The 23,810-nt window shown below is 41.3% G+C and overlaps 1 protein-coding gene across 4 annotated transcripts in view; it reads left to right on the top strand.

Moving 5' to 3' along the window:
* The window catches only part of LOC146762985 (zinc finger RNA-binding protein-like), a 78,439-nt gene that overhangs the window by 21,326 nt on the left and 33,303 nt on the right, over positions 1 to 23,810 (top strand). For 3 of the 4 annotated variants that reach the window (XM_085571315.1, XM_085571313.1, XM_085571316.1), the window contains 7 exons: positions 12,167 to 12,358; positions 16,081 to 16,381; positions 17,298 to 17,491; positions 18,912 to 19,031; positions 20,500 to 20,645; positions 21,027 to 21,189; positions 23,378 to 23,583. In XM_085571315.1, coding sequence (XP_085427441.1) covers positions 12,167 to 12,358; positions 16,081 to 16,381; positions 17,298 to 17,491; positions 18,912 to 19,031; positions 20,500 to 20,645; positions 21,027 to 21,189; positions 23,378 to 23,583 — 1,322 coding nt within the window. The remainder of the gene's footprint in view (positions 1 to 12,166; positions 12,359 to 16,080; positions 16,382 to 17,297; positions 17,492 to 18,911; positions 19,032 to 20,499; positions 20,646 to 21,026; positions 21,190 to 23,377; positions 23,584 to 23,810) is intronic. The other variant, XM_085571314.1, reaches the window with a different exon arrangement.

Here is a 23,810-nt window from a genome sequence, read left to right as displayed (position 1 = left end):
TTTGGACTCCAGAAGTATTCTAAACTTTGAATTTTATTTTCTTTTTAACATAGTAAACTTCTTAGAAAATACTTTTTTCAAAACTTTGTGAATGGTTGTCAGGATTTGACACTGGCTAGAAGCCAGGCACCCATGAAAACCATTCACTCATTCTCCTCTGCTATAGTTGAGCAGAGGAGGGGGAAAGAAAAACTAAAAGGCTCATAGGGTGAGATAAGAATTAGGAGAAAACATTCTAAGGGCAGAACAGGCTCAAAACTTAAAAGGTATAAAAAAAATTTATTAACAGAAATAAAAGAGGATAATGAGAACTAAAATAAACGTTTAGAACATATTTCACCCCCCCTCTTCTTTCCTCCCCACCCACAACGCAGGGAGACAAAACATGGGGGTTTTAGTCAGTTTGTCACGTCTAAAAATCTTTCTTCAGTTCGCTTAGGGAGAGAAGTCTCTTCTGCTGTGCTGTGGGGTCCTTCCCACAGGAGACAGTCCTCTGGGAACTTCTCCAATATGGTTCTAATTTTCACGAGTAGCAGTCCCACCCAACCTGCGGCAACGTGAGTCCTTCCCATGGGCAAACAGTCTTCCCACAACTGTTTGCATGGGTTGTTTAGTTCATGGGGTATAGTCTTTTAAGGATGAGCTGTTCTAGTTTGGAAGCAAGGGTCCTCTTCCTCTATTCCTGGAAGCAAGAGTCTTCTCTCTCTGTTCAAGTTTGTCACTAAATTACAGCTTATCAGCATCCACATGCTCCAGTGTGAGTATCTTTTCTCACGGGCTGTGAAAAAACTTCTACAACCCCCCCATGCACTTAATGAATTACAGGGAAAAAACCCAGTTTGTTGTATTATAGTCCTCACTATGGCTTGCAGAAGAATCTCAGCTCCAATGCCCGGAGCACCTCCTCCTCCTCCCTCATTTTTCACCATCCTTAGTGTTGCCATGTTGTTCTCCTCATTGAAATGAACAGGGCTTATGCCTTTATTAATGTTCAGCTCTTTATTAAAATGATCAGCTGGCCAGGGGGCTCGACACGGAGCTCACCCCCACTGTTGTAGCTTTTCCCAGGTAGACAAAGGTGGAGAAGGTGTGCAGAGTCTGTCCCTGAAGTCTTCATGGCACACTGGTAGCCGAAGGGTGAAGAGGTGTGCAGTCTGTTGCTGAAGTCCGGATCAGCAGACTGTCCTCTCCCCTTTCCTCGTGGTAGGGAAGAGCTTCCTCTTTGTTTCTGCTTCCCACAGCCCAGTCCAGTTTAGTCTTCTGTAGGCTATGGTGACAGGTCAAACGTTGATCAGGGGTGTGTTTTCCTCTTTCTCAGGCAGCGCACCTGTCCAGCCCCCATTACTGAGTTTAGTTTTCCATTTAAGGGTGTCCTTATCCCTGAAAACATTCTCCCATGGTTCCATGGGTTTCCCTATTTGCATCTCGAGTCTTAGAATGGCAGCGTGGGGGGGGGGGTAGGTGGTCTCCAGGCAGTTTAGAGAAAACAAACAGAGCAATTAACTAATTAACATTTAAATATCGCTACTTAGCTAGTGTCCCAGTATTGCCATGGGAACCGGGAAGGCTCTTTTGTTCATTACAAATCCCTCCTCTATGTCTTTGATTGGGCTTAAGCCCTTATCAACTTAAAATTTTTGGCTTTTGAGGGATAACTTCTTTTGGCATTTGTATGCTTTTACTTATGTCTGATGGAAATTCTCCCACTCTTTAGAAACTAAGTAAGGCTTAATAATATTCTAACTAGAAATTCTTCAGTTAACTTTTTTTTTTTTGCTAAAGGACACATTATTATTAAACAATTATAAAGTACTTAAACTTTCACTATGGTACTTTAACTTAGAAACAGTTATTAACACCCTACTGTATATCAGTTTCTAGCAAGTCTTCTTTAAAGTTAATTTTAAGTCTTCTGGTCCCTTAATTACCATCCATGCACAAGAGGAGGTGGGTGACCCTGTTGAGTCTGGTCTGGCATCTGAGGGTGGCACTGGTCCTTTGACTCTGGTGATGTGGGTCCAGCCTTTTTCTTGGGTTCGCACTGCAGTGTGTGTGGTGAGTAGCACCTGGAAAGTTCCTTTGAATTTGAGGGTTAGTGGAGGGGTGGTGTTCCTGGATTTTATTAACACCCAGTCCCCAGGACTGATGTTGTGGGCATTGGTATCCAGAGGGGAAGTTTGGGGGAGATAACCCTTCTTTCTCCGGCCTTCTAGGGATTTTCCTATGATTTTTAAATATTTCTGAGTTGCTGCCTTCCCTTCTAAATAATCTGCTGTACTGAAAGGGGTGATTAGAAAAGGGAGTCTAAACATAATTTCATAGGGAGAGACCCCTATGTCAGACTGAGGTATTGTTCTGATGCGTAAGATAGTAAGAGGTAAACACTTGAGCCAATTCATTTTTCTCTCTTTAATTAATTTGGTTATCACATTTTTAAGAGTTCTATTTATCCTTTCTACCCTTCTCGAGCTTTGAGGATGCCATGGAGTGTGCAACCTCCACCTTATCCCCAGGGCTTTTGTTACTTCATGCAAAGTTCTAGCTACAAAATGTGGGCCTTGGTCTGAGTCAATGTTATTGACTAGCCCGTATCAAGGTATGATGTTTTCTAAAATTATTCTTGAAACTTCTTATTCGGTTTCCTTTTTGGTTGGGAAAGCCTCCACCCAGTGAGTGACGTAATCTACCAACACTAGTAAGTGTTTGTACCTCTGCACAGAGAGCATTTCAGTGAAATCTATTTGTATGTTTTGGAAAGTTCTTAAAGCAAGTTTTCCTCCCCCATGTGCTGTTTTTCTCATTACCTTTTGGTCAGTTTTCAGGTAAATCGCACACCCTCTTGTGACTGCCTTTGACAGGTCATACACTCCAATACATAAATTCTCCTGTAAAAAGTGGTTGCACAAACCTTGGATTCCCCAGTGGGTCAATTCATGTAACTCTACTAGCACTCTTTGAACTAGGGCTTTATTTAGGAACTTGTCATGGTTTGACACTGGCACAATGCCAGCACCCCCATGAAAGTGCAACCTCTCAATTGAATGCTGTGAAATGCAGTCAGGAACAGAGCAGAGCAAACCCAAGCTTAATGACAAAGGAAAAAAATATTATTCAACTACTACTACTATGCTACTATAAAAGAAAAAGAAAGAAAAACACACACAAAAATCAAAATTAAAACCTTTCAAAACATTCCTCCTCTCCCTCCCCAATTCCAACAAACCACAGTGAGACAAAACTTAGACCCCCAATCAGGTTCTCACCCTTCAGATAATCAATACTCAGTCCATCAAGGGCGAGAGGAGTCTCTCCTGTTCCTTAGACTCCCCAAGAAACACAGCTGCCACTTCTTCTGTTTCCATGTCACACATGGCACCGCCCGGACAAGAATTTGCCATGGTGACAACTCTCCTTTCCATGCACAGTGCTCTCACCACAGTGCATGCATGGACAGACTGCTTTTAGGATTTTTCTTTTCAAGGATGCTTTGCCAAGGGAAAAAACAACAGTTCAGTTTTTCATTATTTGGGACCACAGTCCCCTCCATTTTCTTTCTCCCCTGGGGCCTAGGGTCTCAAGAACAGAGATCATCTTCTTTTCTTCTTCTCTGAAGACAGGGGGCACCACCACAAACCTCCCCAACTTTTCTCTGTTCCCTCCACTCCTGTCTTTTCTCAGCTGCTGAAGTAGGTCTCTTGGCTCACCGGCATCCTCCTAAAATACAGTCTCTCTTGGAGGAGAAAGTCAGTTCCGTCTATGGCTGACAAGAAAAAGTCCAGCCAAAAGCCACTCCATCATCTTCGCCCCCAATCTTCTTTCCCTAACATCCCAGGTTCCAGGCTCTCTTCCTCTCTTTCAAACCGAGGGGGAATAATGTTTTCACAAAGCTTTCATTTCTCAAGGAAGGGTTAAAAGTCCCGACTCTCTGGATGGCTCTCTGCCCGGATTTCCAGTTCCCATGGCTGGGCACCTTCCTTCGTCCCCCTGCTCTTCTCCTTCCTGCGGTGTACTGCTAACAAACTGTCACTGTCTCTTTCTCTCTAGAGGGAGAGAGAGACTCTGGGGGGGAACGCAGACATCCCAGATTTCTCCACCCTTCCATCTGCAGGGGGCCAGCCCGGTTCCAGTCCTTCCACCCTTCGGCCTTACTGCAGTCAGGCTGCGGGCCTTCCCCTCCCCCACCCAGCCACCTGGCTGGGCGGGGGAGAGTCTGCACTGCACTCTGACCGGAACCAAAGAGAGAAAGTTCTCCTGGGAATTCTGCTTTTAACCCCTCTGTGTTCTCAGAGGCGTGTCCACCCTCAATTGGTCACTCCAAGTGTCAATATCCAACCCTGACCCCTGACTGGATTGACCCTCTTCCTTCCGAGAAAATTCTTTTTCCGTGTCAAACCACGACAGAACTGATCCTAAACTCATATTGCAAGTCTATGTAAATAGTTCCTTGGTCTCCCTCTAACAGGTCTAATCCTCTTTTCAAAGCATGGACTATGCAACACTGGGCTGACCAGTTTGGGGGTAGTTTCCCTTTTTCTGCAACTTTCATGTTTTCCCCATCTATGACAGCATATCCTGAGGCTCTTTTACCTCCCATTACTCTTGAGTACCCATTTATAAAAAGGGATTTCTTGTATGGCAGGGGTACATCTTTTAAATCCTCTCTTACTTTGGTCTGTAGAATCATGAGTTTAACACAATCATGCTCTAGACCAGCCACATGCTCTCCGGCAAGAAACTGCAAGGTTTAGACATTTGGAAGTGACTAACTCTAAGTTACTTGTGTTCACTAAGACAATCTCGTACATCAATATTGTAGAGTCAGTTAACTACTGCTGAACTTTTTGGCTTAGTACTGTTTTGAGATCGTGGGGGGGGGGTGGACTTTAATTTACTCTTGCAGGGTCAACTTTTGGGCTTCTATCAGGATAGCTGCTGCTGTGATTACTTGTAGGCAAGTTGGCTATCCTCTGACTACTGGGTCTAGTAGGTTTGAGAGGTAGGCTATTGGCTTTTTATGTCTTCCCCACTCCTGAGTTAATACCCTATATGCAATTCCCCCTTTTGTGCTCACAAACAGGTTAAACTCCTTCTTAAGGTCAGGCAGGCTTAGAACAGGTGCTGAGGATAGTTTATTTTTCAAATTTTGTAGTTGTTCCTCATCTTCTTTTGTTCACTTTATAGGCTCAGAGTCTACTAATTTATCACAAAGGAACTTCACACTTTTGGTGTATTGATCTAACCACAGCTTACAATAACCAAACAGGCCTAGTAGCTTCCTTATATCTCTCTTGGTCTTGGGAGCTGGGATAGACAGGATACCTGAGATTCTCTCAGGACTGAGTTTCTTATACCCTTTTCCAATTATATGACCTAGGTAGGTCATCTCAGATTCCACAAATTGTAGTTTTTCTTGTGATACTTTTAGGCTGTTTTCTCCTAGGAAATTTAGGAGTCGAACACTAGTGTCTTTGACCCGGTCTTGCTTTTCTCCAGATACTAATAAGTCGTCTACGTACTGTAAGATCTGAACATTTTCCTCAGGGGTGAACTTCCCTAATTATTCCTCTAGTGCTTGCCCAAAGAGGTTTGGGGATTCTGTAAACCCCTGTGGGAGACATGTCCACCTTACCTGCTGCTTTCTTCTTTTGTCAGGATCTTCCCACTCAAATGCAAACCAGTCACAACATTCTTCTGCTAGCAGGCATGCCCAGAAGGAATCTTTCAAATCTACAACTGTGAAGCAGGCATGCTCTCTTGGAATTTGGCTTAAAAGGGTATAGGGGTTGGATACCACAGGGTGTCTGGTAATAGTTTTCTTGTTTACTTCCCTTAAGTCTTGAACTAGCCAGTATTTCCCTTCTGCTTTTCTTATGGCTAGTATAGGAGAGTTATGGGGGGACATGCATGATTCTAGAATACCTTGCTCTAGTAGCCGTTCAATCACTGGGGCTAATCTTCTCTTGCCTTCAGGAAATATTGGGTATTACTTGACTCAGATAGGGGGTGTATCTCTTTGCATTTCTATTTTTATTGGTGTGATGTTTAAATATCCACACTTACTTTCTTCCGCCCATACTTTGGGGTCTATTTCTTCTATGTCTCTCTGGGTCAGTGTCCTAGGTTGACGGTATGATGCCTTTATCCCCAATCGTCTGCCCTGTTCATGTTGAATAATAAGTTCTACACCTTTAAGACTTTTTCCAGGAGGGAAGGAGTGGGGGGAAGAAGCGCGGAGTTTGTTTTCAAGAACTGCACTCACTCCTCCACATTCCTGCTCCTGGACTGAGTTGTCTGCATCCAGATGGACAAGGAGACGGAGCTCTCCTTTGGGTTTTTTTCCCTAGTCTAGTTAGTTTTAGCTAGCTGAGGCAAAGAATTTCCCTGGACTGTGGTTTTTTTCCCTTTCTCTGGACCTGCTCTGGACTGCACACCAGGAGAGCAGCAGCAGCAGCGCCGGTGGCCCAGCGGGCCGGGCCTGGGCCGTGGCATTTCCAGCGCCGGAGGGACTGATCAGAGACTGAGTGAGCCCAGCTACAACCCGGGGGATTTTTCTGAGTTTGTCTCTCTCTTGGAGTGGCAAGAAGTTTTGTTGTTTAATATTGTCTAAGTTTGTTAGTTTAATAAACAGGTTTTTTCCACTTCTCCAAAGAGGTATCTTTCCCGAACTGGTTGGGGGGAGGGGCCAATTGAATATGCTTTCCTGAAGGAACCCTTTTGGGGGTCTTTCCCCAAATTTGCCCTGAACCAGGACAGTCAGTTTCATGACCTGGACTACCATCCTTCCATCTCGTGGGATGATCCCTACCCCTAATTGGACTTGCAAGTCTCTTCTCAAGAGATTACTTCCTAAATTTGGCAGATAGATAAAGTCTGCCAACATTGTCTAGAATTCCCCTTGATTTCTATATTTTCAGCTATAGATGCTTTAAATGGCCTTCCCTCTGCCCCTAAAACTTCACAGACCTTCTTTCCAATGGTGACTCTTACTGGTAACATGTTTATGCTGGACTTATCTGCCTCTGTGTCAACTAAGAACTCAAAAATTTTCATAGTGGGGACCTACTTCAAAGTTTACCAAGGGCTCTTCTTGATGGTTCATTGGATCCCCTAACTTATAGAGCCCCTGACACCCCTAGTCGTCTCCCCTTGAAATCTCTTCTTAGACTTTTTATTCTCTATGCATTGCCTCATCAAACTGAAACTTCTTACAATTCTTTTTAAGGTGTCTTATCTCACCATAGTAATAGCACCTCCTGTTGCTTTGTGAAGCCTCAGGTTTCCTGAACTCATTAAAGTTCTTATTTGTTTCATATGATGGTGCTGGTTGGTTTCTATTTTTTTTTTTTTTTTTTTTTTGTAATGGTCCTGGTCTATTCTAACTTGACTTAGATGGCAGTGCTGGTGATCTATCTGCTCTTATACTTTCTCGAGCAACTGTGACCATAATTCTAGCTTTAGTTTTGGCTTTTTTTTCTTCCCTCCTTAAATATACTCTTAGGGCTTCTAGGTGTTGGTTTAACTGATTACACATCCACTGATCTCGGGTTCTATACCATGGCCACTCTCCCTGTAATTTTAACTTCGGCCATACTTCTATGCTGTAATGTATCATCTTACTCTTGTCTAGACCCTTTGTGGCTTCCCAAGAATCCCATCGGTCTAACAATTGCCCCAAGGGGCTGTTAGGGGGAAATTCTCTTTGCTTTTTTTTTTTTGAAGGATTCGCTCCTCTGCTATAACCTCTTCCCATTTTCAGGACTCAAAAAGAAAAGAAATATACTTTAAACGGTGCCTCTCTTTAAAATGGAATATACAGATATGCAACTAAAGTTCATCTGGCTCTTTCCCACAACTTAGTATTTTAAATCTCTTGACTGAACATAATCTCTTTTAGCTAAACTCCCACTCTTGGTACTACTTTCTGGACATTTTACATTGTCTCTTGGCCAGGATAACCACTAATCACACTCACATCCATTGTCTTCTGTTCTCTTCTTTTTTGGCCTAAGTTTTTGGACTTCTTGCTGGACTTTCTAGGCTTGGACCCCTGCTAAGTCTCACCATAATTTTTACTTGGCCTTTTGCCCAAACTTCTTACTATGCTTAGGAAGCTTGGTCTCCATGCCGAGGTAAGGTCGAATGTCCTGCTGAGCCTTACACTCGAACTCCGGCCAAGTCCCCCTTTGCCTGATTTTTCTTACTAAGTTTAGCCTGTTTGCCTTCCTACCCGCTTCTTTACTTGCTTACTTGTCGCTGTCGAGGCAGGATGGGAATGAAGAGACTGACCAGAAGGCTGTGAGAGTAAAACTCCGGTTTATTGAAAATACACTGCTCTTTTATACAGAGCTTCATGAGGACCAACTCCATTGGTTCAGAAATGAAAACAATCTACACCATTGGTGCAAAGTGCTTGACGCACAGTGATAGAACTTAACTATAAACAATGTGAAAAACAAGAGAGATAAAGAATTATTTACATTCTTTTCCAGCTCTTTCCCAGGCCTCTGCCTGGCTAGAAATTCTCAGTTTCTTTCTTTGACTGAATCTGAGTCCCACACTTACTTACTTGCCTTTTTGGCTTTCTGCTTACTCAGGTTTGTGCCTGCCTGCCAGGGCATGCCCCCTGCCTGCTAGGACATGCCCCCTGCCTGCCAGGACATGCCTCCTGCCTGCCAGGACATGCTCCCTGCCTGCTGGGACCTGCCCCTACCTGCTCTGCTGAGGACATCCTGCCCTGCCTTCCAGGGACATCTTCCCTACCTGCTCTGCCGGGGACTTTTGGTTTTTACCTGTCAGGGACATCCTGCCCTACCTGCCAGGGATATCCCACCTGCCCTGTTATCCCATCCTGCATGCCGGGGATATGCCCTCTGCCTGCTGGGACTTATTGCTCCTGCCTGCCAGGAGATCCTGCCCCAACTGCCAGGGACATCCCACCTGCCCTGCTGTGGACATTCCCTTTGCCCTGATTGCCAGGGACTTACTTTACTCCTAGAGAACCTCCCCACACCCAGAGGAGGGCCTGTTTTACCTCTAAGGAGATGCCTCAGTCACTCCTCTATTGCATGTGCTTCCCCCCGTTCCCGGCCGGCCCCTTCGCAGGAGTCCGGAAATGTGGTACTAATGGGTCCCTCTCACTTTGGGGGTCTGTGCTGCCGGCCCCCGTCTCACTCACTCGCTCGTCTCCTGTTTTTTTTCTCACTGATCTGTCGCCCCTCCGCGTTGCTCCTCCGCGTTGCTCCTCTGCGTTGCTCATCTCATGCTGATCCTAGGGTCCGGAGCTAGCCAGCAGCTCCCGAGGGTCCCTCGAAGCCAGTGGTCGAGCTCTCCAGCTGTCCGGTGGTCCTCTTCGGGTGTTGCTATCCCAGACGAGCCCCCAAAATTGTAATGAACAGGGTTTATGCCTTTATTAATGTTCAGCTCTTTATTAAAATGATCAGCTGGCCAGGGGGCTCGACACGGAGCTCACCCCCACTGTTGTAGCTTTTCCCAGGTAGACAAAGGTGGAGAAGGTGTGCAGAGTCTGTCCCTGAAGTCTTCATGGCACACTGGTAGCCGAATGGTGAAGAGGTGTGCAGTCTGTTGCTGAAGTCCGGATCAGCAGACTGTCCTCTCCCCTTTCCTCGTGGTAGGGAAGAGCTTCCTCTTTGTTTCTGCTTCCCACAGCCCAGTCCAGTTTAGTCTTCTGTAGGCTATGGTGACAGGTCAAACGTTGATCAGGGGTGTGTTTTCCTCTTTCTCAGTCAGTGCACCGGTCCAGCTCCCTCTTCTTTGTTTAGTTTTCCATTTAGAGGTGTCCTTATCCCTGAAAACATGCTCCCATGGTTCCATGGGTTTCCCTATTTGCATCTCGAGTCTTAGAATGGCAGTGTGTGTGTGTGTGGGGGGGGTTAGGTGGTCTCCAGGCAGTTTAGAGAAAACAGAGCAATTGAAGCGATACGCGGAATAAATAAATAGACTCCACAACTCGATGTAGTTATGAAGTGGGTATGTATGTCAGCGCCCGGCACAAGTGAGATAGCTCTCCAAAATCTTGTGCCCCCAGCTGAAGTTTGTCTCACAATTTTATTCACAAAGGTGTTCCATATGCAATACATTACACAACTTTTCTATGCATGTTTAACCCCTGGCCCCGCCTGTCTTCACCTCTCATGCTAAATAGGTCCACGCTCTTCTGGGCATGCGTGGTTTTCTGTGGTGGTCTTGCGGGGGGTCTCTGGTGGTCTTTTGAGGCTGAAACCATAGTCTTCCTCTGCATTGAACTTTTGAACTCTTCTCCTCTGCGCATGCGCTTTTGGTCTTCTGCTATCTTATCTGGATAAGTCTATCATCCTTGACATGTTTGGAGACAGAGGGGCCTCCTTATCTGAGTTCTTTGCATTCCTGGTCTTCTCTGGTATTTGTCTTTTTGCAAGAAGCTTTAAAGATTTAGTTTTCCCTATGCCTTTTGTGCCATGGCAGAGGTTTCTTAAAATTCAACACATGATTCTACAAACATGATACATTCATTTTTGATACATTCATTTTTGATACATTCGTTTTGTTAGCTCAAGTGATCTCTGAAAAATCTCTTATTTCACAATTAGCTAATTAACATTTCAATATCGGTACTTAGCTAGTGTCCCAGTATTGCCATGGGAACCAGGAAGGCTCTTTTGTTCATTACACTCATGTGTCTTCACCTTTTCCTTTTCTCTGGCTTGTGAGAAAATTGGTGTCTGTAGGTTCATTTGTTCTCATGTTCTATCAATTGAAAAGTTTTTATAGAGTTCCACAGCGCTCAAAGGTTAAGCCTTTCCAGGCTCCGCATCGCATCGGAGAATTGATTGCCATGCCTCTCACTGTTGGTCACATGGTCCCCGCTGGCACTGCATGAGCCGCTCCAGCCACTGGTTCCAGTCAGCGCCTCTCCTCATGCGGGGTGCCAAAAAGGAAAAACTGCTGCTGCCACTTCTGCCGTCCTGTTCACAGCATGGCTGGCTGAAAGTGGCTAAGCAAGTAAAGTTCATTGCGAACCATGCTGAGATAGCAGCTGCCGCGTGGCACTGTCCCAGCTGCACCAATCCCGGCCATGCAGTTGCTCCTGGTGCTGGGGTGGCGGCGGCTGCCCTCGGCGACATGAGCGCTCCAGGCACTGGCCATATGGCCTCGGGGCCATGGCTGCTCACGGCGCCGGGATAGTCCCCCAGTGGCATGGCCTCAGCGGCCATGCGAAAAAGAGCCCTGGCTGCGCCAGAAAGGGGCCCGGAGGCCCCCTCACCACCCCTCTGAGGGGAGGGAGAAAGAGAGCTTGCACATGTTTTTTTTGTTCTTAAATATGTCATCACAGAGGCATTACTAACTTCTCTAATTGGGCCAGCCAATATGTCCATTGTCAGAGTCTTCAGGGATTTGCTCTGCTGGACATTGAAGTTTTGAGGAGCTTCTCTCTCAGAAGCAGCCTCTGTGGGTTCCTCTGCCCCTACTAAAAGCCATATTGTGTTAAACAAACACAACGGTAATCCTTAAAATGTATTAATTTTATTCCAGCATCCCTGTTTAGTTTCAAAGGGGATACAAGTGCATAAAAAGTAGATATCAATTAATTAAATGTTTGTGTGTGTGTTTGGCAAAATGGTTCTTACTCTTTAGGTAAATTTGTCATTATTTTCCACCCTGTCTGCTCCATAGATTGCCAGTGTTAGTATAGGAACAAATAGCAACTTCTGTATTTTAATTTCAGCGTAGCTTTATTTATGCGCTACCTTTTTTTGAATTTACTTTTTTAGTTATCTGGATACATTTAATAACCGTGGTCTTGCAGTTTGACAAAAATTCAAAATCAAGAATAATTCAATGCAATGTAGGAAAATGCAACTGAGACAGTTTTCTGATCTTATCAGTCTTTCAGTATGTTGACCAGTACTTGACTAAGGAAGTGAGAAGGTAGAGGAGTAAAGACCATATTGTATTACCTAAGAGTGGAATCCTGGTGGTGAAGAAAATATCTTGGTTTTGGAAGTGGCCTGCTTATGCCTTAAAACATGTCATAGGGAAACCATGTTCAGTGTAGGAAGTATTTTTAATACAAAGCATGTGTTTTATGCTATGCTCTATTTTACATGTATACAAATGAATGATGAACAAACAGTACAAAACCAGCTGTGTGTATTTTTTATTTAAATAGACTTATAAAGAACACTTAGAAGGCCAGAAACACAAAAAGAAAGAAGCAGCATTAAAAGCTTCCCAGAACACCAATAACAACAGTACTTCTGCTCGTGGAACTCAGAATCAGTTGCGCTGTGAGCTTTGTGATGTGTCTTGTACAGGAGCAGATGCTTATGCTGCCCATATCCGTGGAGCCAAACATCAGAAAGTAAGAACTTTCTCTTGTCTATATTATACAAGTAATTAATATATTTCTTTCCATCATTTTTCTCATCTTAGGAGAAAATATGCAAAAAGACTATAATTAGAATTTTGTTTAAAGATAGTTCTGCTTTTTGTTTCAAAATTATCTTTAAGCTCAGTATTAGAAGGGCCTTGTTGGGAGAAAGGGGGAAAACATATTGCCACAGCATCAAGGAGAAGAGGATGTGTTGGGAAAGGTATGCAAATTGTAGGAAGAAAGTATAGAGTAAAATGGGGAAAAGTGCCAATGAGGACATGCAGTAGCATGCTTGTGCCCCCTAACACTTTTCAAGACTTCTCTTGACATTCTTATTTGACACTGTGAAGCACTCTGTGCTTTGAAACACTGTAAACTGAATCAGTGACAAGGAATGGGATTATTATGTGTCACTTTTTGGTATTTCTTGCAAAAAAAATAAGGCATATGGAAACAAGGAACAATGTCCTGTAGTAGATTTATGAGTATGTTTAAAGAGTTTTGGTAAGCATACTTTCCCTATTGTCTGTGTGCAGTTAGGTGAGCATTTTAGAATAGGGACTGCGAGCTGCACTGTGAACCCCTGTGACCTGTGTTCTAAATTTGGTCATATGACAATAAATGGAATGGTGCAGTGTAGAATGCATGTTTAGATATTACAGTATTGGGGTACACAAAACAGAGAGTACTTTGGACCTTATTAGCATAAGAGATCTGATAAATAAAATGCCCTGGCAAGAGCAAACAGAACTTTGAAAATTAAATCAAGATTGCAAGAAGATTAAATCAGACGGATTTACCAGAAAAAGAAAATTACATCAAACTCTGCAAGCATGAGATGTTGTAAAATGCATGTTTGTTTATGTGATTTTTAACCCAATCGTAGTAAAACATTACTAGCATTCCTAAAATACTATATAAGCATTTGTATCCCACAATAAAATCGGATTCTTTGATCATCTCAAAGTCTTCCCTGTCTCTCTTCATCACCGATATTACAGATTTTCCTCAAAGCTATGGAATTATTAATGTAAGTAACAAAGTAATAATATTCAGCTTTTATAAATCTTTGTATCTCAGAACACTGTACAAAGTGGCATCAGTAATATCATTCCTATTCAAGTAAATAAATCTCATAGCAAATTTAAAATAATTTTCCAAATATTATTTTGTTAGTAGAAGAACAAAAATTATAATTTACATAGATTTGCCAAGTGTTTGTTCTTTCATTAATAAAGTTGAGTCATTAAATTTTTGGGTTGTGCCCAATAACTCCATAAGTATATGGAGTATGATAATATATTATCTTTGTATATCTGGATGTTCTTTTCTCTTCCTCATAGATAGTTGCTAAGTAATGCTAAGTTAGGTTGTCATCAGTGTAAAAATGAAATCATAAAGGACTCTTTCTTTGGTACACTGAAGAATCTTGTGCATTCTAGTGGGAGAAAAGTAATCTGGAAGAGTTGCTTGAACTTAAATTTGTAATATTACGTGACATTAATATGTCTGTATTCTGATGAGGAACATGCTTAAAATAAGAATAAAAAGCTAAGAGGTGTATGTATACACTTATGTACATATCATAGAATTATTTAGGGTGTAGAAGCCCTCTAAGATTGTTAGCGTTCGGAAAAACACATAATCACGGGATATGATTATATGCAGGTGCTTTTATTAAGAGCTCTGGGAATCAGGGATACAGACCCAAATCTGACTCCAACATGGCTTTCGAGCTGAACGTGTTTTATATTCTATCGTTACACAACTCACATATTAATTATTAAACTTACACTGTTCTATTGTATACATTGACATGAGTTTCTCATGATCTTTCTTAGGTCACTGACCAGAGTTTCTCATTATTATTCTTATGATTAAACAGTAATTATATTTAATTACTAAACAATCATCACATCTAACAATTATATCAAGTATTATGTACTAGCTACACGGTGCAGTTCTAGCAAGTACGAGTTCTCCATGTGCTTAGAGTGTTTGTTTTTCCAGGGCCTACTAAGCTTATTTTTCCTTTTAACCCTTAATCCCTGTGATTTTAAAACCCTTTTACTATCAAGTTCATCGACTCCAACCGGTAAACTAACATTGCTGAGTCCAGCACTAAACCATGTCCCTAAGCACCACATCTACATGCCTTTCACGACTTTTAAATCCCTCCAGGGATGGTGGCTCAGCCACTTCCCTGGGTAGCCTCTTCCAATGCTTGACAACCCTTTCAGTGAAGAAATTTTTCCTAATATCCAATCTAAACCTGCCCCAGCACAACTTGAGGCCATTTCTTCCTGTCCTAGCTCTTGCTGCATGGGAGAAGAGACCAACCCTCACCTGGCTACAGCCTCCTTTCAGGTAGTTGTAGAGAGAGAGTGATAAGGTCTCACCTGAGCCTCCTTTTCTTCAGGCTAAACAGCCCCAGCTCCCTCAGCTGGTCCTCATAGGACTTGTGCTCTAGACCTTTTACCAGCTTTGTTGCCCTTATTTGGATGCACTCTACCACCTCAACATCTGTGGTTTTGAGGGGCCCAAAACTGAACACAGGATTCAAGGTGTGGCCTCACCAGTGCCAAGTACAAAGGGACAGTCACATCCCTCATCCTGCTGACTCCACTATTTCTGTTACAGGCTAGGATGTCATTTGCCTTCTTGACCACCTGGGCACACGCTGGCTCATGTTCAGCTGGCTGTTGGCCAACACTCCTTGGTCCTATTCTACCGTGCATCTTTCCACCTGCTCTTCCCCAAGCCTGTAGCACTGCAGGGGGTTGTTGTGACCCAAGTGCACGACCTGGTACTTCACCTTGTTAAACCTGATTGTGTACATGTATTTGCATTAAAGAGATATCTAGCAGATTTGTATTTTTTTTACTGCTACTTTCAAACCCAGTCTCCAGTTTTCATTCTGCATGTTTTGTTCTTATAGACTACATGTATTGCTTTTTCAAGTGATGGTTAGCTGTCACCAAAAAGAAGTATTATTCTATCTCAAGTGTGTTGTAAAAAGGCCTCTGCTTATTACTTCTAAGAATAAGCACATACCTCTTAACTTTCAAGGAGATAAAGAGCTCTGAAATATGCCTTTTGCATCCTCCTTAACTCTTTCTGCAAATGTGCTTTAACAAAAAGAAAATAAAGCCTTTGTCTAAGGAATATATTCCGTTTTGCTAGGTAACCTGGAAAGTCAGTATAAATATTCTTAAAATGTACTGATGAAGAGACAGTGTTGAATCTGAATTAAATAATATATTTACAAATATTATTTGGAACTAAAATAGTTCAACGTACTACAGTTTTTGGAGGGACAATAAAAAGCAACCAGGCAGCAAAACAGTCACATTGGAAACATTTTGCTCAAACTGTTTTTTGAGTTTTACTGGCTTGTGAGGTTATTGACTTTCTGTTCTCATCTACACAGCTTTTGGAGTAAATGTCTGAACTTCTAGGGGAAATAAGTAACCTGAGATAACTATTAACTATTTCCTCTTTACAGATGATAAGAACTTTTGCATGTCCCTTTTTTTTTTCCTCCTGAGATTGCTTTTAGGAAAGAGGCAATAACTTTAAAATAAAATAAAAATATCAATATCACTGGTGATATTGATGTTTCTGTTAAAGCTTCAATAATCTATAACAAGTTCCATTTTTTATAGCTACCCCAAGGAGATAATATTATTAATTTCTTGTTATTTTTATAGGTGGTAAAGTTGCACACAAAACTTGGCAAACCTATTCCTTCAACTGAACCAAATGTGGCTACCCAAGCTGCAACTTCAACATCCACATCTGCTTCTAAACCAACTGCTTCTGCTTCAAATACAGCAACTAGCAGCAGTACTGTGAACTCCTCTGTTGCATCCTCTACAGTGAAAATTCTTACTCCCACGTCAAATCCACTACTTAACACTGTGTCCAACAACAAAACATCTTCAACTGCTGCTAATATAGCTGTAAAGAAAATATCTCCACCAAAAATAAACTTTGTTGGCAAGTACAGAAGTCAGTCTTTATTTTAAACCTAATCTATTCTATATTTTTTAAAATATTTTAGTGCAACAAGTACAAATATATTTAATTAACTTCTGCATGAGTAATTCTGTTGTGTTTATGGGAATTATTACTAATGGAGAAAATAAGAATTTATATAAAATTTTTGCTTCACAGTTTATACTGTTTTCTGCCCTTTTGTCTTCACCTGACCTCTCCTGGAGGCTTCTCCCACCTTCAGAAAAAGCCTCCCACCTTTGGTGTCTTATGTAGTAGCTGCTGGAGTATTGCAAATTATAGTCCAGCTGCTTCTAATTTCAGTTCACAGCCTGGCCTATTAAGACAGCCTGCAGTAGGTTGGCAGTTGGTAACTGGGAAACTGAAACGTTGTAACACTGGAAATTTAACAGTGGAAACTTGAAATAAGCATGACAGGCATTTAGAGACACAAAGCAGTTATTCAACAGTAAGCTAACTTGCTCTCAAAGGAAAGACCTATGCAGTTGCAACTCTGAAAGTATGCTGGCTTTGTTAGTATATCAAAACCTTTTAATGTTTCTACTTTCTTGGATCCATTAACAAAAAGAAAACAAATCTGATGACAAAAAATTTTAAAATATATTTGCTGAGTTGTTCCCATTCACTCCTATCTCTTGAAAAAGCATGAAAATGAATGATGACAATTGCAACTATATAAAGCAAAAGATTTCTTACTAAAATAAAAAACTAGGTGTTTAAATAAGTTTTTGTTTAACTTTTTTTAAAAAAAAAAACTTTATTAGTATTTAAAAATGTTTGGTTTAACTAATTTTCGGACTGATAATGCTTTGACCAGAACATTGATACTTGCAAATAAACTCTTCAGTTTGCACATCATGTATAATTCTCATTTTATGAAAGTTAAAGATTTAACTTTTTTGATTTGTAGGTGGAAATAAACTTCAGACAACAGGAAGTAAACTGGAAGAAATTAAATCAGCTGAAAGTGTTAAAGCAACAACCGCTGCTACAATACAAACACAGGAAGTAAAACCAGACACAGCAGCTGAACCAGTGACACCTACGACTCTTGCTGCCTTGCAAAGTGATGTCCAGCCAGTGGGCCATGACTATGTGGAGGAGGTATTGATATGAAAACATGGATTATTTTTTAACTATTATATGGAGAGAGGTTCTAGTCCCTTCATCATCTTTGTGGCCTTTCATTGGACTCTCTCTAGTATGTCCATCTATCTCTTGCACTGGGGAGGCCAGAACTGGACACAAGACTCCAGGTGTGACCTCACCAGTGTTGAGTTAGAGAGGAAGGATCAGCTCTCTCAACCTGCTAGCAGTACTTTGTTGAATGCGGCCTGGGATGCCATTTGCCGCCTTTGCAGCAAGGGCACATTGTTGACTCAAGTTTAACTTAGTGTTCACTAGGACCCCCAGGGCCTTTTCTGTCAAGCTGCTTTCCAGCTGGGTGGTCCCCAGCATATATTGGCACATGAGGCTGTTCCTCCCCAGATGCAGGACTTTGTACTTCTCCCTGTTGAACTTGACAAGGTTCCTGTCAGCCCGTTTCTCCAGCCTGTTGAGATCTCTGTGGATGGCAGCTCAACCCTCTGGCATATCAGCCACTGCGTTCAGTTTTGTGTCGTCAGCAAACTTGTTGAGGGTGCACTCTGCCCAATCACCACATCAATAATGAATATGTTAAACAAATTTGGACCCAACAGTGAGCCCTGGTATACACTACTAGCTACTGGCCTTCAACTAAATTTCATTCTACTGATCACCACCCTCTGGGCCTTGCCATTCAGCCAGCTTTTGATCCACCTCACTATGTTTATCCAGCCCTTACATCAACAGCTAGTCTATTGAGGATATTATGGTGAGACTGTGTCAAAGGCCTTACTGAAGTCCAGGTAGACAACATCAACTGCTCTCCCCTCATCTACAAGGCCAGTCACTTGATTGCAGAAGTTTATCAAGTTGATCAAGCGTGACTTTCCCTTGGTGAAGCCATGCTGACTACTGATGATGATTTTCTTATCCTTAATGTGCCTGGAACTGGTATCCAGAATTAGGTGCTCCATCACCTTCCCAGGGATTGAGGTGAGGCTGACTGGCCTGTAATTCCCTGGGTCCTTCTTGAAGATAAGAGTGACAAGGCACTGAACCTGCAAAGGCTTGTGAATATGTTTACATTTTTGTATTGTGCATGTTTCTTTTGACCTCAGTGGGGCATTCTTCATGTTGGTGGAATGAGATATGTGGATGAAATCTGATGTAAATTTTTCATAGTTTGTAATTATTCAACTCATTATGTTTGGGCTCAAGTTTAAAGCTGTCAAAGATCTTTGTTCCTTACCAAATACAATGGTGTGTCTGTCACAATTGAAAGTTCTATTTTGCCTTTTTTCAGTTCCTGTGTGAAGTTTTAAGCATGTTTTGAGATGAGTAGACATTATCCAGTGTCACTGAATTAATTTTTAAATCAGCTTTTGTTAAAAAAAAATAAAAAAAAAAGTAAATATGTTTTATAACTTTAATTTTCCAGGTAAGAAATGATGAAGGAAAGGTGATTCGCTTTCACTGTAAACTTTGTGAATGCAGTTTTAATGATCCTAATGCCAAAGAGATGCACTTAAAAGGGAGGCGGCACAGACTTCAGTATAAGGTTGGTAAAAATGCTAATACTTTTATCTGGAAGTCTACCAGATGTCAGCTGACTGATTACATGTTCTTATATTTAAAGACTAATCAGAAGTAGGTGCTCTGAGTAAACAGCTTATAAAAAAATCTAGAGAAATATTTCTGAGAGAGTATAGCCTTTAAAGTTGTAATGCAGACTGAAACTGCATTTTGGTTTGGGTGTTGCTTTAAACATTCTGATCATTTCTTTCAGGCATTTTTTCAATATTAAAATATTGCACAATGTGTGCAAGCAATAGTAGGTGCTTTGTTGTTTACTGTAAATTTCAAATGGTCAGTGTTTTTGGCAGGATAAACCACATAAACCCCTTATGGAGACATTTGAGAAACAAGTATTTGCAGACATTTTAGTCATGAATGGAGAGACATCTATAGTGACACATGGTGTGCATTTTCGTTATTATAAGATTATATAAGAAGAATTTACTGTGGTCACAGGAGATACAATGGGCCTGCATAATCATGAAAGGGATGAAAGAAGAGGAAAAAATTGCCAGAAAAATATATTTAGTGGCTTATGATTATACTCCAGTATGAGGGACCCTTCAGGAACAGGGCATCAGGAAGCACACTGTAGTTCAGAATAAATGGGTTTTTTTTCAGGCTATATTTTAATCATCCTGCTACAGAAAGAACAGCAAATTACTTAGTATTTCATGTAGCATTTTAATTTTAGATTGTTTTGTTCTCACATAGGTGAAAAAGGAATTCATGCTATATGTAGTACATTGCTGTTTCTTTCCTTTAAAATACCGGACACAGATTTTTCTTCAGCTGTTCATTCAGTGCAGTTCTAAAACTGCATTTTACTCACCTTGATTTTATCATAGACCAGTAGTGTGTGCTAAACATGTCAGAAGAAATCCATAACGTTGAGATGATAAGAGGCAAACCAACATTTCATTTGTTATTTTTCTGAACTAGTGAAACAGAGTGAAAATTTAACAAGGTAGAAATCCATTTAGATTTAAGTGAAATGTACCACTTTGAATCATTAGTAGCTTACTAGCATAAGTAAAATATGCTGTTTAGTCTAGTAACTCTGCAACACTAGTAAAACTGCCCCAACTAAAGAAAAATAATGCAAATTTCCAAACTAAAGAGATAAGAGAAGCTCCTTGAACCTTAAAACAGACAGGGCAGGGTGACCCAAGAGTTCTTTCTGTACTTTCTAATAAAAAACTAGCTACAAGTGTAACTAGCTTTAAGTGTAATGCAAAATCAGTAAAATAAATATACATAAACCTATTGTAAAACACTATGCATATGTAAACTAGTAAAAAAGAATAAAAAAAATCAAAAGTTCTCAGAATCACACATGTCCTTTAAAGAGAAACAATCCCCACATGTATCCAGCGCTGTAATAAACACACTGTCCCTACAAATCTTTATAAGAATTGTAAAGTTTTAATTTTTCGTCCGCATTTCACTAGAAAAAAGTAAACCCAGATTTACAAGTAGAAGTAAAGCCCAGTATTCGAGCAAGAAAAATTCAAGAAGAGAAGATGAGGAAACAGATGCAGAAAGAAGAATACTGGAGAAGGCGAGAAGAGGAAGAGCGCTGGAGGATGGAAATGAGGTAATGCATTCTGTTTTATCAGCAAATGAGACAAAGTTGCAGTCAGATTATGTAAAATTAACTCTTCTTCTGTAATTACTTATTTTGAATACTTGTTTTCGGAGCTCTATACTGTCTTGTTTTAAATTGTCATTATCTCTCAAGATTTGTTTTGTTTTGGGGTTTTTGTTCAATCTTTCTGAGGAATGCAGACTCACTAGAATTATTTGCTATGAATTCAGACCTGCTTTCAAAATAACCATTAATTTTAGGTATCCTCTGGAGTTCATTGGTATTTGTTCTTGATTACTAAAAATGAGTTAGTGAGAACATCCAAGAATTTATTTAGAGTGGTTGGAAATATTAACTGCTATATAAAGAGGACATTTTGATGCACTTCAGGCGATATGAAGAGGACATGTACTGGAGGAGAATGGAGGAAGAGCAGCATCACTGGGATGACCGTCGCAGAATACCAGATGGAGGATATCTTCATGGTCCTCCAGGATCTTTAGGCCTGCTGGGAGTTAGACCAGGAATGCCTCCTCAGTCCCAAGGACCAGCCGTGAGTTTCTTAGCTTGAGGGGAAAAAAAGAAAAAATACTTACCAAGAGGCACAGTTAAGAACTATAAATTATTCAGTGCTACTTCAGTTGTCTCCAGAGTTTCTTAATAAAGGATATGGAAAAGTGAAGAAAAAATTATATACTAATGAAACTCTGTAATTGGACCTGTCTTTCAAAATAAACCCACTTATATGACAAAAGGATGCCTTGAAGACAAATATTGTTTCTTCTGAAATACAAGTCACTCTGGATTTGTGTACTACTTCTTATTTAATTGCATTATACTTTTATTTATCTAATTGTGGACAAATGTATGGATAAAAAGTGGTTGGATCATCAGTCCCAGAGGATAATGGTTTAGTGGACTCTACCTAGAGGTCAGTAAACAAGTGCAGTGCTGCATGTGTTTATCCTGGGATTTGTCTCATTAGCGCCTCATCAGTGATCTGAAAGGTGATGATGGAGTGAGTGCACTGCTCATCAGGTTTGCAGCTGACATGAAACTGAATTGGTTGGAGTAGGGAGAACAGTTGATACCTTTGAGGGCAGGGCTGCCATCCAGCATGACCTAGGCAGATTGGAAGAATGAACCAACAGGAACTTTATAGAATTCTGCCAGGACAAATGCCTAATGCTACACTTGGGAGGGCATAACCACTTGCACTGAAGGGCTGGGTAGCAGCCCTGCTGAAAGGCATCTGGGGTTCTTGGCAGATGGTAAGCTGAATGTGAACCAACCATGTGCCCTGGCAGAAAGCAAGGCTAATAGCATCCTTGGTGATATTAACAGGAGCATAACCAGTAGATAAAAGGACGTGGTCCACTTTCATGAGATCCAAACTGCAATACTGCATTCAGTTTTGGACTTTCCAGTACAAGAGAGATACTGATAAACTATAGCAGGTGTGGCTACTGGGATCAGGGGTCTGGAGTGTGCCCTGTGAGGAGAGACTTGAGGGATCTGGGCCTGTTCAGCCTGGAGAAGAGAGCTTCAGTGGGATGTAATAGCCTTCTAATACCTGTGTGTTATAAAGACAATGGAGCCAGGCTCTTTACAGTGAGAGGGTGACCTATACCAGCTTAAGCTGAGACAAAAAAGGTGCAAACTGAATACAGGATTTTTTTTTTTTTTTCTCCACACAGATGTTGTGAAGCTCCATCTTTAGCTGTTTTCAAGAACCGACTGGATGAAGCTCTGAGCAACATGATATAGTCTTATATCTGACCATGGTTTCCACAGGAGGCTGGACTAGAGGACCTCCTGAGGTCTCTTTCAATTTGAATTCTTCTCTGATTCTATGAAAGCAATCATGGATACTTTATTTTGCGGCAGTATGCAAGTATTTCCTAGTTAACAGAAAGACAATATATATTTATGTCGGGGAGGTACTTTTGATCCTGGGATTTCCCAATTTGTTTATTTTTAATGCATCTCATGTTTTTTACAGATATGATTGATTGTGATCAGTGTAAGTTATTAAGGATACTTCAGTTCATGTTTCCTTACATCTCAATAATTTGAGGTTTGAATATTCTGTTGTTTAGCCACGTTTGGTTTTTGGTCACACATCACCTGTGAACTTGAAAGTATATAATAGAATTATAGAATAGTTTGGGTTGGAATGGACCTTAAAGATCACCTAGTTCCAACCCCCTACCATGGTCAGGGACACCTTCCACTAGACCAGGTTGCTCAGAGCCACATCCAACCTGTGCTTGAACACTTCCAGGGATGATGCATTCACAACTTCTCTGGACAACCTGTTCCAGGGCCTCGCCACCCTCACAGTAAAGAATTTATTCCTAATATCTAATGTAAACCTATTCTCTTTCAGTTTAAAGCCCTTGTCCTTTCACTACATGCCCTTGTAAAAAGTTCCTCTCCAGCTCTCCTGTAGGCCCCCTTTAGGTACTGGAAGGTGCTCTAAGATCTCCCTAGAGCCTTCACTTCTCCAGGCTGAACAGCCCCAGTTTTCTTAGCCTGTCTTCCTAGGAGAGGTGCTCCAGCCCTGTGATCATCTTGGTGGCCTCCTCTGGACTTGCTCCAGTAGGTCCACATCCTTCTTATGTTGAGATTGCCAGAGCTGGATGCAGTACTCCACGTGGGGCCTCATGAGAGCAGAACAGTCACCTGCCTTGACCTGTTGTGTACTTAAATTTCAGAAATGTGCTTTTTCACCTGTTTAGCCTCTACGCCGCCCTGACTCCTCTGATGACCGCTATGTGATGACCAAACATGCAGCTATATATCCAACAGAGGAGGAACTTCAAGCAGTCCAAAAAATTGTCTCTATTACTGAGCGTGCTTTGAAACTTGTTTCTGACAATATGACTGACCATGAAAAAAGCAAGAGCAAAGAGGGAGATGACAAAAAAGACAGCAGTAAAGACAGGTATTTTTTTTTCCTTATTATATTTTAAGAATTTTATTACTTCTTTCTGAAGCCATTTTATGTTTTTCCTTGTACTGTTATCAGTGCTTTCAGGAATTCTGTTCCGTTTGGATTTTAATATGGCATATGTCACTGTGTCCTCAAGAGTATATGGAATGCTGCTATTTTATTTAATTTTTCTATCTTCATATTTAGTTTTATGATTTTTATAGTATTTTAAATGCAGC

Source organism: Lonchura striata, chromosome W (genome assembly GCF_050655825.1).
Source record: "Lonchura striata isolate lonStrDom1 chromosome W, ASM5065582v1, whole genome shotgun sequence".
NCBI classification, from domain to species: Eukaryota; Metazoa; Chordata; class Aves; order Passeriformes; family Estrildidae; genus Lonchura; species Lonchura striata.
The sequence above is the reverse complement of the archived record's forward strand: the minus strand, read 5'-3'. Positions and strand labels throughout refer to the sequence as shown.